The following is a 14,016-nucleotide window of genomic DNA, read 5'->3' as shown; positions in this document are numbered from 1 at the left end:
CCATGGGCAGGGACACCTTACGCTAAATCATATCACCCAAGGCCTCGTCCAACCTGGTCTTGAACACTGCCAGGGATGGAGCATTCACAACCTCCTTCGGCAACCTATTCCAGTGCCTCACCACCCTAACAGGTAGGCAGAGCTGCTCTTTCTTGATTACAGGATTGCACATGAATACTGTTACTTTTTAGAAAGACAGCAGGGATTTTGACATACTAGAGAAATTCACCGTCCCTGCTTTAATCTTACCACCTCATTTCCTGAGAAGCAGCACCTCCTGCACGCTTTGCAGAATCAAATAAGGTGATAAAAGAGGCCAGAGGCACAGATGGAAAGGGTATAGAAAAAGCTCTTCATTAAGTGTTTATTTGAAATCAAAGTTTATTTATTCAAACAACATTTTTTTTTTCAATTTTAAAAATGCTGAAAGTGTTACAGAAAATAATATATTCAGTTGAAAAGGTGGAAACCCTGCAAAAATCTCCAAAAATGACAAATTGACTGTATTTCAGACCTTGAAAAAATAAAAATACATCTAAAATTTTTCATTAAAGACTTTTTCTGCAATTTAGTGAGATATGTCATGACCTTCAAGGAGTGACAGCTCCATAAAATTGTTACAGAAATGCTCGTATTTTTTATGTATCTGGCAAATAATAAGTACTATCTAAATACAGCCTGATGTATTTTGAGGAGAAAACTCAATAGTTGAGATCAGCAAGCCTTAAAAAGAAAGTGGCAAGTTTTACTTTCCATTCTGACTGTTGGTCTCACCAGTCACCTACTTCAACTACAAATGGCTCTTTTACAGCTATTTTGCCACTGTTCACAATCACACAGTCTTGAAGGGGCCGGTCATGTTCATCTGTCTGCTGGAGTTCTATCGAGTGTACCACAGACTGTTAACAAAAAGAGGAGACAGTTCAGTTTATTCAAGGAAACTGCAATGGCTCAAGACTGGGACCACCACATGAACAACTAAGTGCTCCAAGCATTACTACATAGTAAGCAACTTTAAAGACCTTTACCCTGCGGAGTTCTCACATGCCTTTTTTTTCCCCACATAAACAGTCATGCCACTATACAACCCAAACACAGCTTACAAAGGAAGGTTGTTTGCCCTTCCATAAAAACCTTAACCTAACAAAAATATTATGAAGGGGCAACTCGAAATATCCTTTCAGCTGGCTGACCCTAGCACATTCAGGGTCTGCCTGTAGCCTATGATCAAAAAAAGTAATCCAGAGATCGTAAAGGATGAGAAGTACTTGTTTTTCTAATTGTAACAGCACAACTGGGCTTCAAGAAATCTGATGCATTAATCTAAACTAAAAATTAGTCTGAGTTGCTCCTCAAAAATTTTCAGCTACTACTGTAGCTCATGAGAATCAAATTCAATATGAATGTGGAAGCGGGGGCAAGTGTTCTGATGAAGTTTTCAAACCCCTCAAAGAACTGGTCAGTGCAGCACTTCAGGTTTCCCCCATTCATTCAAAAACACAGATGAAACAGAATGACTTAAAAGGAAAACCAGGCTACTATGAGTACAATCAGCTGGAAGTACATTTTTCAATTTAAATTCTATTTGGCGTTTGATCAGTTTTGCAGCTGTGCAGAGCTGGAGGGAATGGGCTAGATTTTTTTTCTTTTTTAAACAGACCTGAATATACCTGTTTGTATACTTTACATTCACATGATTCTAAAAAGCCTAACAGTGAAAGTGTCATCCTTAACTAATACATGCTACAGAAGCAGACTTTAGCTTGTAGAAAAATACAATTATTTCATGGCTAACAGCATTAGCGACAGGGGAACCTGAACCTTCTGCATTTGTAATCTGCAAAGATGTCAGTGTTGATTTTGGTGGTTAGTGGCCTAAACAAAAGCTGTGAAAGCCAGAGGCATAATTTAAGTTTCCATTTCTGCAGTCACCATTTGTACTTCCAAATCATCCAGCTTCAGGCTCTATGTATGTTTTCTATTACATACATACTAAATAACATTCAACTGTTTTGAACTACAGTGGTGTAAATTACACTAACGCAAATAAAACATGGCAGAACTTGCCCAGATTTTCTTGGATAAATCTTGCCACTACTTTTAGCTTACCATTCCATCAAGGACTTTGCCAAACACTACATGTTTTCCATCTAACCAGGAAGGCTTTGTCACACTGATGAAGAACTGGGATCCATTGGTGTCTGGACCAGAATTAGCCATGCTAACCCATCCTATTCCATAGTGTTTAAGTTTGAAGTTCTCATCTGGAAATTTTTCCCCATAGATGCTTCTTCCTGTGACAAAAAAATCAGAAACAAACTTAAAAAAAAAAATCTGAACCAAACCAAACCCTTTTAGTTCAAAAATGGGAAAAACAAAGTATATATTCAGGACTTGAAGATTCATTGTTTGATTAAACACAGCAACATCATAGTTCCGTTGTCAGTGATTCCACAACTAAAAGCATTTTGGTGTAAAGAAAAAGATAATATAAAACATCGCATGTAAGGAGAGAGTATTTAAAGCTGATGATGCGTTATCCTTTGAATTTAACAAGCTGAGTACCTTCAAAGGTCCTTCTTACATATACCACTGAACAACTGTACTTCACCCTAACTTAACAAATTTAAATTATGTATCTATGGCCACTAAAAATTAGGTTGCCATGTTTTGTGACGATTTTAATCTTTCCCAACCTTTCCTCCTAATAAGAAAACACTTTAGACATGTCTAGAAATATATAAAGATCAAATGGAGGTTAGCCTAAAAGGTTTGTTGTGAACTTGTACCATCCGTATTACATACAGATTTTGATGTTTCTAAGATAGTTCAGAAAACATTTGAGTCATGTTTAAACCACCAACACTTCAAAAAGAGAAGGCTGCCTGTCTCATTCTTTATTTGTACAGTGCCTAGCACAGTGGTCACACTGTTCCCAACACCACCAGCTACTATCCCAATAAATGGTATTAGTAGGCAAAAAACACTGCCTACCTTTAATGCTAAAACTGTGTCTTTCGTATTTTAGCCTTCCCCATTGTTCACTGCAAGGAAAAGGAATGTGTGTTTTCTGTTCTGTCCCAGTGGGGAAATCGCTAACACTATATGCAGGCAGTTCAAATCCTAGCACATGAAGCGTGCATGTGTAAAGGAAGTGATCAGAAGCCACAATGCAAGAGAAGGACTGCCCTCCTTAGTGGACTACACTGCCCTTCTGGAGGCTCATGAGTGAGCGAAACAGCCAAAATTCACACCATCGCTAGGTTTATGGGTTTAGAGTTAGTATGGGGAAAAAAGGGGAGAGGACATGACCCTCATTTTCTAATTTTGCTACCCATTTTGAAATTCCCTCCCATAGCATGTTTCTGAAGTTTCCACAGAACTGGCTGGGTTCCTTCCCTACCTGCCTTCCTTCTCTCTACACAACTACACTATTTCATCACACATTAGTTTTCTGCTGGATGACTTGAACTGGTTCACGTATACATGCAATCACTGAGTGCCTCAAGGGAGGAGCACTGTCCCAAAGCCAGGGCAGGGCAAGGCTGGAGACATCCATCTTTTGGAGATGGTATGTTGTAGTAGCAGCAGCTCAGTTAGTTGCATGGCTCCAACCCACCACACAAAGCCATGCTTCTTGAACAGGGGACAAGTCACAGACAGAAAAGAGCTATGCAAAAGCTGAAGACAAATGAAGCTCTACACATACTTAAAATCAAGTAATTCACATAATTGCAGCTCATGTTCCAAGATGCCTGGAAAAGTGCTAGATGGTCTAAAACCTTTTTCTTTCTTTTTTTTTTTTCATTTATTTCATTTATGAGCTGAAAGACTGAGGGAATTACATGGTTTTGCCTATCATTTCAGCAGGGATTCAAAGGAAAGGGAACCTGGAAGACAGTAAACATGTTACCTCCTGATCCATCTCCAGCTGTAAAGTCTCCCCCTTGAATCATGAAGTCTTTGATCACACGATGAAATTTACTTCCTTTGTATCCATATCCTCTCTAAGAAAATGAAATAATTATTTAAATGAATGTAACATCCAGTTCTATACAGTCACATGGAAACACATATGGGTGAATAACCAGATTTCACAGATATACCACCACCAGATACAACACTGGCAAGAACATTAAACTGAGATGCAGGTGAATGTAGCTGAATGTTTTGCCACAAAGCAGGTTATCAAAGCCACAGCCTTTATTTGACTGATATCCTACCACTACATGTCAGATCTGCATGGCAAGTACAGTCTGATGTATCAATATCCAGCATCTCATAATTACATCTTGAGAACCAAGTCCCAAGGACCTGAGAAGTCACACACCAGTGCACCACCTTGGGAACGGCACTCTTGCACAGGTTCCACTGAATTAAGATTGACAGTTCACAACTGAAACAGCTTTAAACAAATATTTACTTCCCAAACCAAACTTTGCTACACTTAAGTGGAAGAAAACTGCAAACATACTTCTCCGGTTGCCAGCGTAATGAAGTTCTCCACGGTTTTGGGGACAACTTTTCCAAACAATCCAATTACAATTCTGCCAATATCTTTGCCTCCAATCTTCACATCAAAGAACACCTGAACATTTTTGTGAGTAGAACAAAAATGATACAAACATGAGCGCAACAATAAGGCCAAGCTTTTGAAAGTACAAGGTATTAAGAAACTGCTTCTGGCTGGTCTATATTAATAGTAGCTCTCAGTTCCTGAGTGTGCTGTTTGAGAAAAATACTTCCAGAGCTATCAAAATCAGATTATGCAGAAAAATGTTTGAGAACTGGTGAATTAACTTTTTGTTTCTAAGTGCTTTTAATGGCTCAGTGAGACTGCTCTATCACACATTTGAAGGCAGTGTTCAAGAACACTTTTCCCTGACATGCATGTCTTTAAAGCTGTACAGAAAAGACGAATCATGAAAGTAGGAAAGAACTCCAGTGTGGTGAACAATAACAAGGAAGTATAGTACTGACAATCCCCACAAATGATAGTTTGCTATCCACTCATAACCTTCACTGTTCTAAGCATTACTATGCATGTGATTAAGTACAGGCTAAAGCCTAAATGCCATTAAATTGACGAACAGTAGGAAAAAAATCCTACAGCTCAAGCAGGGAGTTGCCTTCCTAAATATGGATTCAAACCTGGTGGAGAAAGGACCAGGCTATGCTATTCAGCTAAGAAGCTTGAAGCCTAGAAGCTTGAATGTAAACATTGTTAGAATGCAACTTCAAAAATGTGAATGAGTTATAAAGCATTTGAATATAGTTCAGAATATATGAATACGTACTTGAACGTGCAAAAATGTTCCAAAAATTACTGAAAATAGAAACAGCTGTCAGGAAAAAAGACATTTTAGGGTTCTGTTAAAGAACATAAAGACTATTACAACTTCTAGGAAACAGTAACGTGTATTCCTATGATGTGGTTTTTGCTGTTCCTTGTGGTGCTCAACCACATATTACTTGTCTGCAATGCTAAGAAATTAGTCCAGTAATGATACTAAATGACCACAGTCTCTTCAATGTGAATGCCTCTTTCACGCTCTCCTACTAAACATTTCTCCCATTTCTTGATCTTCCATGTGGTTTTGACTATTGAACTTTTTTGGCTAACTCTATAAAAGCTCTATAAAGAAAATAAAATCCCTTTTGATACACCTCATTCATTTCCTTGGCACTAAATAACATAAAATTCTTACATGTGTGGCTCCCAAAGTTTTAGCAGCACACTTTAACCAACTTTTTAACATTTTCATAAACATACCTCTCTGAATTTTGCCACCAGGGTTATCTAGGTAAGGGGTACTGCCTGCCTACAAACACACCTTATTTTACCTGGAAATTTTCTCCTAGTAGAAGGACTGCCTGAAATATATAACCACATGTAAGTAACACAACTGAGGCTGCCAAACAGTGACCCCAGATAGCAGTAACATTAAACACTTTCACAGATCACACAGAGTAAAGTCCATCACATACTGTAAAACTAACCCAACCAGAAGGCTTCACCCATGGCAAAGCTACTCTCCTAAGCAACAAACCCAGTACTTCCAAAACATCAGCTAATTCTGTGAACAGCAGTGAGTTAGTTCCTGGCTTCCTGCTAGCATGCCACATACCTGTGCTACCTGCCTGGTGATTTTCAGAAAGCTCTGCACTTCCAAAGAATGCACCACAGAACAAGTTTGTGCATATTTCTGGCAAGGAAATCAAACACAGAAATATTCAGTAGCCATAGGTACTGTTTTTGCATAGAGAAGCCCTGTTCTCTTAAGCATATTTCCTCAAGTTCTCTGGAAAGTCAATAAGCATACAGGCACTAGTGAGCTGGTCAACGCAGCCTCAAATCTCAAAAAACATTTGGCCAGATTCTTTACCAAAAAGTCTTAAAGAAAATAAATATTATACATTTTCAGTCTTACCAATATTTACATACAATCTTATGTACAATTTGCAGTATTTCAAGACTGAAAAAAAAAAAAAAAAAAGGTGCACCAGTAAGACTGGCTGGTTCCCATCAATATATTAATGTATAATTTGCACAAGATGGTGTATATGAAATTAAAAAATGGCCAATTACTTGGGGCTGGGAGAAAGGAACTGACTGTGAAACAAAGATTTCCTGATTCCTACAGACCAGGTAATACAATGACAAATAAACTCGCAGTAAATCCAAATAGTGCCAATGGAAGAGGACTACACAGCCACAGCAACGGGTCCTAAATCAGCTACCACTCAGAAAAGACATCTGGAGTCACCATGAGCAGTTTGATAAAAAGTTTGGCTCTGAGCTTGTGAAGATCAGAGAAGAAAACTGAATTTTTGTAATAGTTAGACATGGGTAAGGACAAGAGATAAGCATAATTATGTCTTGTATACATTTGCACTATGCATTCACAGCCTGAGTGCTTTATGTAATTCTATCTTCTCTATTGCAGAATGATAAAACCCATCTAAAGAAAATAAAGGGCAGCACAGATGCTCAAAGATCTGGAACACCTTTTATATGAAGAGAGATTAAATAAAACTATGCAAGCTGGAACAGAGAACCGTAGTGATATGATGAGCTAAGTAAAGTTATAACTGGCCTGCACAAGGAAGAAGAGCAGGTCCAATTATCTATGTCCCACAGCGGAAGGATCAGGAAAGAGCATAAAATGAAATCCCAGGCAGAAGGTCTGAAAAACCTAAGTACTTTATGCACAATTGAACTGCACTATATTGCCAGAAGATGATTCAGAAGCCAGCTTATAAGACTTAACCTCAAAAAAAGAATCAAACCCACGTCAGCAGAGACCCTGCAGCAGCGAGGTTTAATTTTTGAAGTTACAGTTTCTGTAAGGGAGAGGCAGGCTTCGCTGACGCAAAGTTTAAGTGTGCCAGCGCCAACAGAAAGTGAGCAAGCGGTTAAGAAATTCCAAAATCAAAACACTTACAAAATAGGATAGCGAAGACATCAGTCCAAGCCCTTCCCGTAGCCAGCGCGCAGGGGCCTCCCTCCCGCCCGGCATCCGGCCCGGGAAACAGCGAGCCGGCGAGGGACCGGCGTTACGCTTATAGGACCGGGGTGAGAGGAGGCCCGCAGCCCTCCAGAACCCGCCGACAACGGGCGCGGAGCTGGCAGGAAAACCACCCCCTGCGGGGCCCGCTGAGGAGCCGGCGCGGCCTCCCTCACGACAGACCCACCCATCCCGGCTCTCCTCAGGCCGGCGCCCTGGGCGACTTTCCGCTCGGTGGAGCCGCCGCAGCCGCGGGCGAGAGTCACCTTGGCTGTCACGCTGGGTCCTCTCTTCTTGAAGCTCTCGGCTGCCGGGGCCACGAAGCAAAGGCAAGCGATAGCGCCAAGCACCGCCGCTGGTGCCCCGCGGGCCATGGCGCGGAAGTGAGCGCTGCGGCGCCTGCGCCCGCCGCCGGCCGGCTTCTCCTGCACCTTGTGGCGGGGGGGGGGCGTTTCACCCACCCAACCGAGCTGCGGCCAGTGCGGCCCCATAGAGGGCGTGTGAAGAGGCGAGGGGTGGAGGGCATGTGGTGAGCGCGGACGTCGGGACCGCTGTATGTGCTGAGGTGGGCGCTGGCGGGGTGTGGTATAGCCGCCTGTCCTCAGGCCCTTCTCTCCTCCGGGCCGGGCTCTATACTTGGTGGGTAGTGGGGCTGTCAGGGTGAGCCCTGGTCCCCGGCTGTGTTTGCGGTGGTTATAGATGTCGCGGTGCCCGCTCCTTGCGGGGAACGGGAAGAAGTATGGTCTCCTGGGACACAGCTTCGCCGAGCAGGAGCGGGAGTTACCCGTGAGGGGCTAAGAAGCCGTGCTTTGGGCTTCAGCTGTTCGCACTCGGGCGTTCCCCGAAGAGCCCGCTTTTGGGTGAGGTAGCCAAAACAGTAGATGTTCAGGGGATCTTGAAAGTGGATCATCTCTGGTGCTAAGGTGCTGAGTAGAAACGCGACCCTCTAAGGCCTTTGTAATACTCCTCATTTCCTTATGTTAGCAGTGGAGGTGACTGGCACTCATATCAGCAGCCCCGGCTGTGAACAGTAACAAGCTGCTCCAGATTAATTCATCAAACGCAAATGTCTTTCCCAACCCATTGCCTATGCAGTCAGAGAGAAGGGTTCCCAGTCTATGGAATTATTTTACCTTTGACACTGACCTGTAGCCTGTACTGTTTGATTCATGTGCATTCAGAAATAAATGGTGTTGGTACTACAGCCCTTGGAGAATATACAGCTTGTGACACATAATGGAATTTGTGGCTTACAAGTGCCAGCATATCAAAGAAAAATGTTTATCAGGTACTGATATACTGAAGCAGGAAGCTGACAGTGGCTTATGCAAACACACTTAGTGTTAAACTCAGCAGTACTATGTTCATGGGTGTATGGCATTGCACTTATGCAGAGAGTTTGATGCTGGTTGCAAAACCAGCCCAGAGCTCATATGACTGAGGAAGAATAGGCTCTGCACTGCCACACATACATTGGCATTGCTGCTGAGCCTCTCAGGTTGAGACTGCCTCTGCTACGAAGTAGTAGATATAATAGTTATAAAATCATTGAATCATTTAGGTTGGAAAAGATCCTGAAAATCAAGTTCAGCCATTAACCTAGCACTGCCAAATCTGCCAGTAAACTATGTCACTAAGTGCTATGTCTACATGTCTTTTGAATACTTCCAGGGATGGTGACTGTACCACTTCCCCGGGCAGCCTGTTCCAAGGCTTGACAACCTGTTCCATGAAGAAATTTTTTCTAATGTCCAATCTGAACCTTCCCTGGCACAACTTGAGGCCTTTTCCTCTTGTCCTATCACTTCTGAGGAGACAGTGACGCTCACCTCTCTACATTCTCCTTTCAGGTAGTTGTAGACAGCGATAAGGTTCCTCCTGAGCTTTCTCTTCTCCAGACTAAACACCCCTAGTTCCCTCAGCCATTCCTCATCAGATTTGTGCTTCAGACCCTTCACCAGTGCCATTGCCCTTCTCTGGACCCACTTCAGCACCTCAGTGTCTCTCTTGTAGTGAGGGGCCCAGAACTGAACACAGGATTCGAGGTGCGGCCTCACCAGTGCCCAGAACAGGGAGATGATCTGGCCTGGCCCTGCTGGCCATGCTATTGCTGATACAAGTCAGGATGCTGTTGGCCTTCTTGGCTGCCTGGGCACAAGCTGGCTCACGTTCAGCCAGCTGATTACCAACATTCCCAGGTCCTTTTCCACTGAGCAGCTTTCTAGCCACTCTTCCCGCAGCCTGTAGCGTTGCATGGGGCTGTTGTGGTCCAAGTTCCAGACCTGACACTTTGCCTTGGCCACAGCCCATTAACCCAGCCTGTCCAAATCCCTCTGCAGAGCCTTCCTATCCTTCAGCACTTTCAGCCAGCATGGTGTCATCTGCAGGTTTACTGAGGGTGCACTCAATCACCTCCTCTGAACCACTGCTAAAGATATTAAACAGAACTGGCCCTACTGAGCCCTGGGGAACACCACTTGTGACCAGCTGCCAGCTGGATTTAACCACTCTTTGGGCCAGGCCATCCATCCAGTTTTTACTCAGCAAAGAATACGCCTGTCCAAGCCACAGGCAGAAGTTTTCTGTCCTGTGTGCCTTTCAGGTGGCCTGTCTGGTTGACCAGATACCTCCTAGCAGTTGAGTGTTGGGCATCCTTATGGAACACTTCTGGTTTAGTTTCATCTGACAGGAATCTAGTTTGTGTGTAGCAAGACCTCTTCAGTGAGAGCCAAAGCACAGTAAGTGGGGGTGTTGGAAATACCTGCTTCAAAAGTGCACTCCTGATCCAAACTAAAAAGAACCACAGATATACCCTGATTCACACCTTTGACTATAGGTTGATCATAGACTGGTTTTCATTGGGGGTGTCACTTTTCTGCTGTTTTCTGTTCTGCCCCATGTGCTGCCTATACTAGTGCATCCAGGTGTAGTAAGATTTCTCATCAGGACACTTTAGTAAAAACTCATTTCCCAGGCACAGCAAAGTGGTGATTACTTGATTCCATGCTACATAGCACATGAGCAGAATCACTGAATGATCATCTTGCTGAATTGGTGACGGACATGAACAGATCCCCTTTCCTTAAGAGGTGTGAAGCATCTGAAGTTGTGTTGTCTCAGTCAAAGAACCACCTGGACTAATGTAGGGCTTAACTCTGGCACCTGGCCCATGTGTTGGCATTCTGTAAAACTGAAGGCTTTACTGCCAGTGTCAGCACTGGTGGCTGTGGGGCTTCAGGGCATGGTTCAAGACATTTGCCTGGTTTTCCCTGTAGCTAATTAGATCCATTCATCTTACTGCTGAAACAAAACTAGTCCATGTGTGTGTAGGTGGTTAAAGTACTTCTGTGATCCTGTGGTTGCTGTATTCAAACTCACATTCTTATTTAAATAACAAAGCAGGCCCAAAACTTTACTATCTCTTTTGCTAGATTCTTTGTTATGTCAGTGCACTTTCAATGAGTATGTGAGTAGGAGAGTTTACTCAGAGTTATCTAAGTATGTATTTATTTTCTCTGCCAGTTTGATAAGATACGGAAAATTTAAAATTATGATTCTGCTGCCTTCCTTGAATTGCATCACCACATAATAATGGTGGTAAACGAGCTCTGGAGTTAAGATTTACTGCAGAAATACAACAAAATCCAAAATTTTACTGATTTGTTGCAGTAGTTGTGTATAAATTTTGAAGAGACTGTACTTTGTACAAATCTGTTAGAAAATAGGAATTTTAACTAAATACACACAGCAGCCCACATATTTACTTCATCACATAAATTTTGATAGTTAAAAATCCAGAAGATGAGAACTTACCATTTCCAGTCTCTTTATCACTATAATCTACCTTTGTTACACCAAATGTCTGCTCAGGCATTACAATTACACTAAACAAGAAATGGTACAGACTTTGGAATGTGATGAAAATGGAAAAAAGTTTGTCATGGAGCATGTAAGGGGACACGTTAAAATTCTTCAGCACTCTGAAGGTAATATTTTTAGGTTTGCAGTGAGTGGTGCAGAGAATTTTTGATACTCCAGATCTATGTGAGTCACAAGGTGGAAGTTGACAAAAATATGGGAAAAGGTGGTGTCCTGGGTTCAGCAGTAGCAGTCATTATTCTCCTTCTTAGTAGCTGGTGCAGTGCTGTGGTTTTGACTTTCAGCCTGGGAACAACGCTGATAACACCAGTGTTTTTAGTTGTTGCTAAGTAATGTTTACTCTGACCAAGGCCTTTCCAGAGTCTCATGCTCTGCCAGGGAGGAGGAGAAGCCAGAAGGAAGCAGAGACAGGACACCTGACCCGAAGTAACCAAAGAGGTATCACCACAGCCCATCATGCCCAGTACATAAACTGGGGGCAGTTGCCCAGAAGGGCTAGATCACTGCTCAGGTCGGGCTGGGAACCAGTCGGCGGGTAGTGAGCAATTGTATTCTCTTCCCTTGTTATTTCCCTTATCATTATTATTATTGGTGGTAGCAGCAGTGGTTTTGTGTTATACCTTAGTTACTGGACTGTTCTTATCTCAACCCGTGGGAGTTACATTCTTTTGATTCTCCTCCCCATGCCTCTGGGTGCGGGGGGAAGAAGAAGGGGGTAGTGAGCGAGCAGCTGCATGGTTCTGAGTTACTGGCTGGACTTAAACCACGACAGGTGGACCCATAGCTAATTCTAAGCTTGAATCTGAAAGAAGACAAATACTGGCTGATGAGACTGTATTTTCTCAGAGCAGTTCAGTCAAAGTACTACACTGGTTCAAATCATGAGCTGCAAAGGATCAAGCAATGTGCTGGAAAGACAAGAAAAGATGATCTGCCTGGGCAACTCCTGAATTTAATACTCCTTAATATTCATTCAGTGTAGGTATGCTACCTACTAGTATATCTATACCTGCTAGTATACACATACCTACGAGTATACTACCTGCTGGTGTGGGTAGGCCTATTCAGTGTAGGAATGCTGAACAATACTATCCCAGAGTTTCCTTTCACTATCCGTAAAAATGTTGGTGTTTGCAAGGATGACTTCCCTGTTTACTGAAGTGTAAATATGTTTCATCCATGTACAAGATGGCAGTATGAGGCAGGAAGAATGAAGGAGCACTGAAGAAGTTTAAAAACAGCAACATGAGACAGGATCTGGATTACATTATCTTGGAAAGTTTATCCACTTTGTTGATGCTGCTAAATAATTTCTGGAAGAAGATAAAACAATGTTTAAAGAGGAAATCTTGAAGAGGCAGAAACTTAATATATTCAATGAAAACTCAATTTTACACAGAAAATCTCTTCCTGACACTGAAATAAGTACATGTTCTTTTTGTAAGAATTTGATGTCATGACCATCAAACTGAAAATACACAAAAGCCAGCAAACAGTGGGCTTCACACTAACTGAAAAGACAGAAATCATTACAGTAAAACTAAGGAGTAATATGTAAATATCTGTTATGACTTCTTTTTTTTTTTTTTTTGCTTTAATTATAAATGTCTTGAAGTTTTGGGAGGTCTCTGCAATCTCTTTACACAGACAAACTGATTCCAGTCTGCTGAGGACTACACTGAATTCACTGTGGCTTTGCGCAGCGACAGTTTCTCTATATTAAAAAAAAAGTGCAAAATCAGGAGAGGGTCTACTGCAGAAGACCATTTTCTCCTGTTCCATCTTCCCAAGCCATGAACAATTTATTCCCCTCTTCAGAGCAGCTGATTTGAAGACTGTTATTGTTTCTCCCCCCAGTTTTCTTTTCCATAGACTAAACAACCTCAGTGCTTTCAGTCTTTCCACATGGGTGAAGTATTGGAGCAGGCGTCATCTGGCTGTGTAGTTTTTAGTTGAAATGTTACTTTTATCCTTAAGTATGAGTAGAAGTTGCAGACAAGCACATTTTGTGATTCCTTGCCTTCTTTTTTTTCATTTTTTAAAATTGATCGAGTGACATGAGGTTATTGTGACAAAAATTACGTAGCCCATTCAAAGAATATGTTCAAACTATTTTGTGTTTGTATGGTGCACAGGACATTTTGAGTTTTAGAGCTAGCACACGTGCGTTATTTTGGTGCTTGCTGTTTCTGAAGTAATTAAGCCTTTAAAAGAATAATTTACTACTGTTTGACAGTCTTCAATTTAAGTAATAGTATCTGTAATGATGTGTTTCATTGCTTCTGATGGGTTCTTTACAATTTAAAATGATGGGTACAGAAGAAAGATTTATTAAACATATAGCATCTGACAGATTTTGATTTCTAGAAGTATCAGCATTGGCAGTAATTGTAGCACTTCCTTTCAGCACTATGGTGTTTTAGTAAGCTATGATTTACCGTAGTGATAGAGAATTATCTCATATCCAAATTGCTCTAGTATATCATGTTATACAGGTAAAAAGAATTCTGGGCATGAAATGCGTAATAATAATGCTTTACGGTTCTGTGGGCACTTTCATCAATGTTAACTGCTTGACAGCTGCCAAGACAAAACTTGGAGTAAGCACTGTGTTCCATGAGGCTGCTGT

The 14,016-nt window shown here is 41.9% G+C and overlaps 1 protein-coding gene across 1 annotated transcript; it reads right to left on the bottom strand.

Moving 5' to 3' along the window:
- Positions 1–522: 522 nt before the first annotated feature.
- Positions 523–7,937, bottom strand: PPIC (peptidylprolyl isomerase C). The gene is made up of 5 exons (XM_061468682.1): positions 7,775–7,937; positions 4,475–4,588; positions 3,914–4,007; positions 2,110–2,294; positions 523–899 (listed from the first exon to the last, which is right to left on the bottom strand). The coding sequence occupies exons 1-5, from the start codon at positions 7,880–7,882 to the stop codon at positions 771–773; spliced, it is 630 nt and encodes a 209-aa protein (XP_061324666.1). The 5' UTR covers positions 7,883–7,937; the 3' UTR covers positions 523–770.
- Positions 7,938–14,016: the final 6,079 nt, after the last annotated feature.

This window comes from Pezoporus flaviventris, unplaced genomic scaffold (assembly GCF_033815535.1).
Source record: "Pezoporus flaviventris isolate CSIRO_AGI_PZ_B2104156 unplaced genomic scaffold, CSIRO_AGI_Pfla_v1 ptg000050l, whole genome shotgun sequence".
Taxonomy (NCBI): Eukaryota; Metazoa; Chordata; class Aves; order Psittaciformes; family Psittacidae; genus Pezoporus; species Pezoporus flaviventris.
Note: the sequence above shows the minus strand (reverse complement) of the source record. Positions and strands in the feature narration are given on the sequence as shown.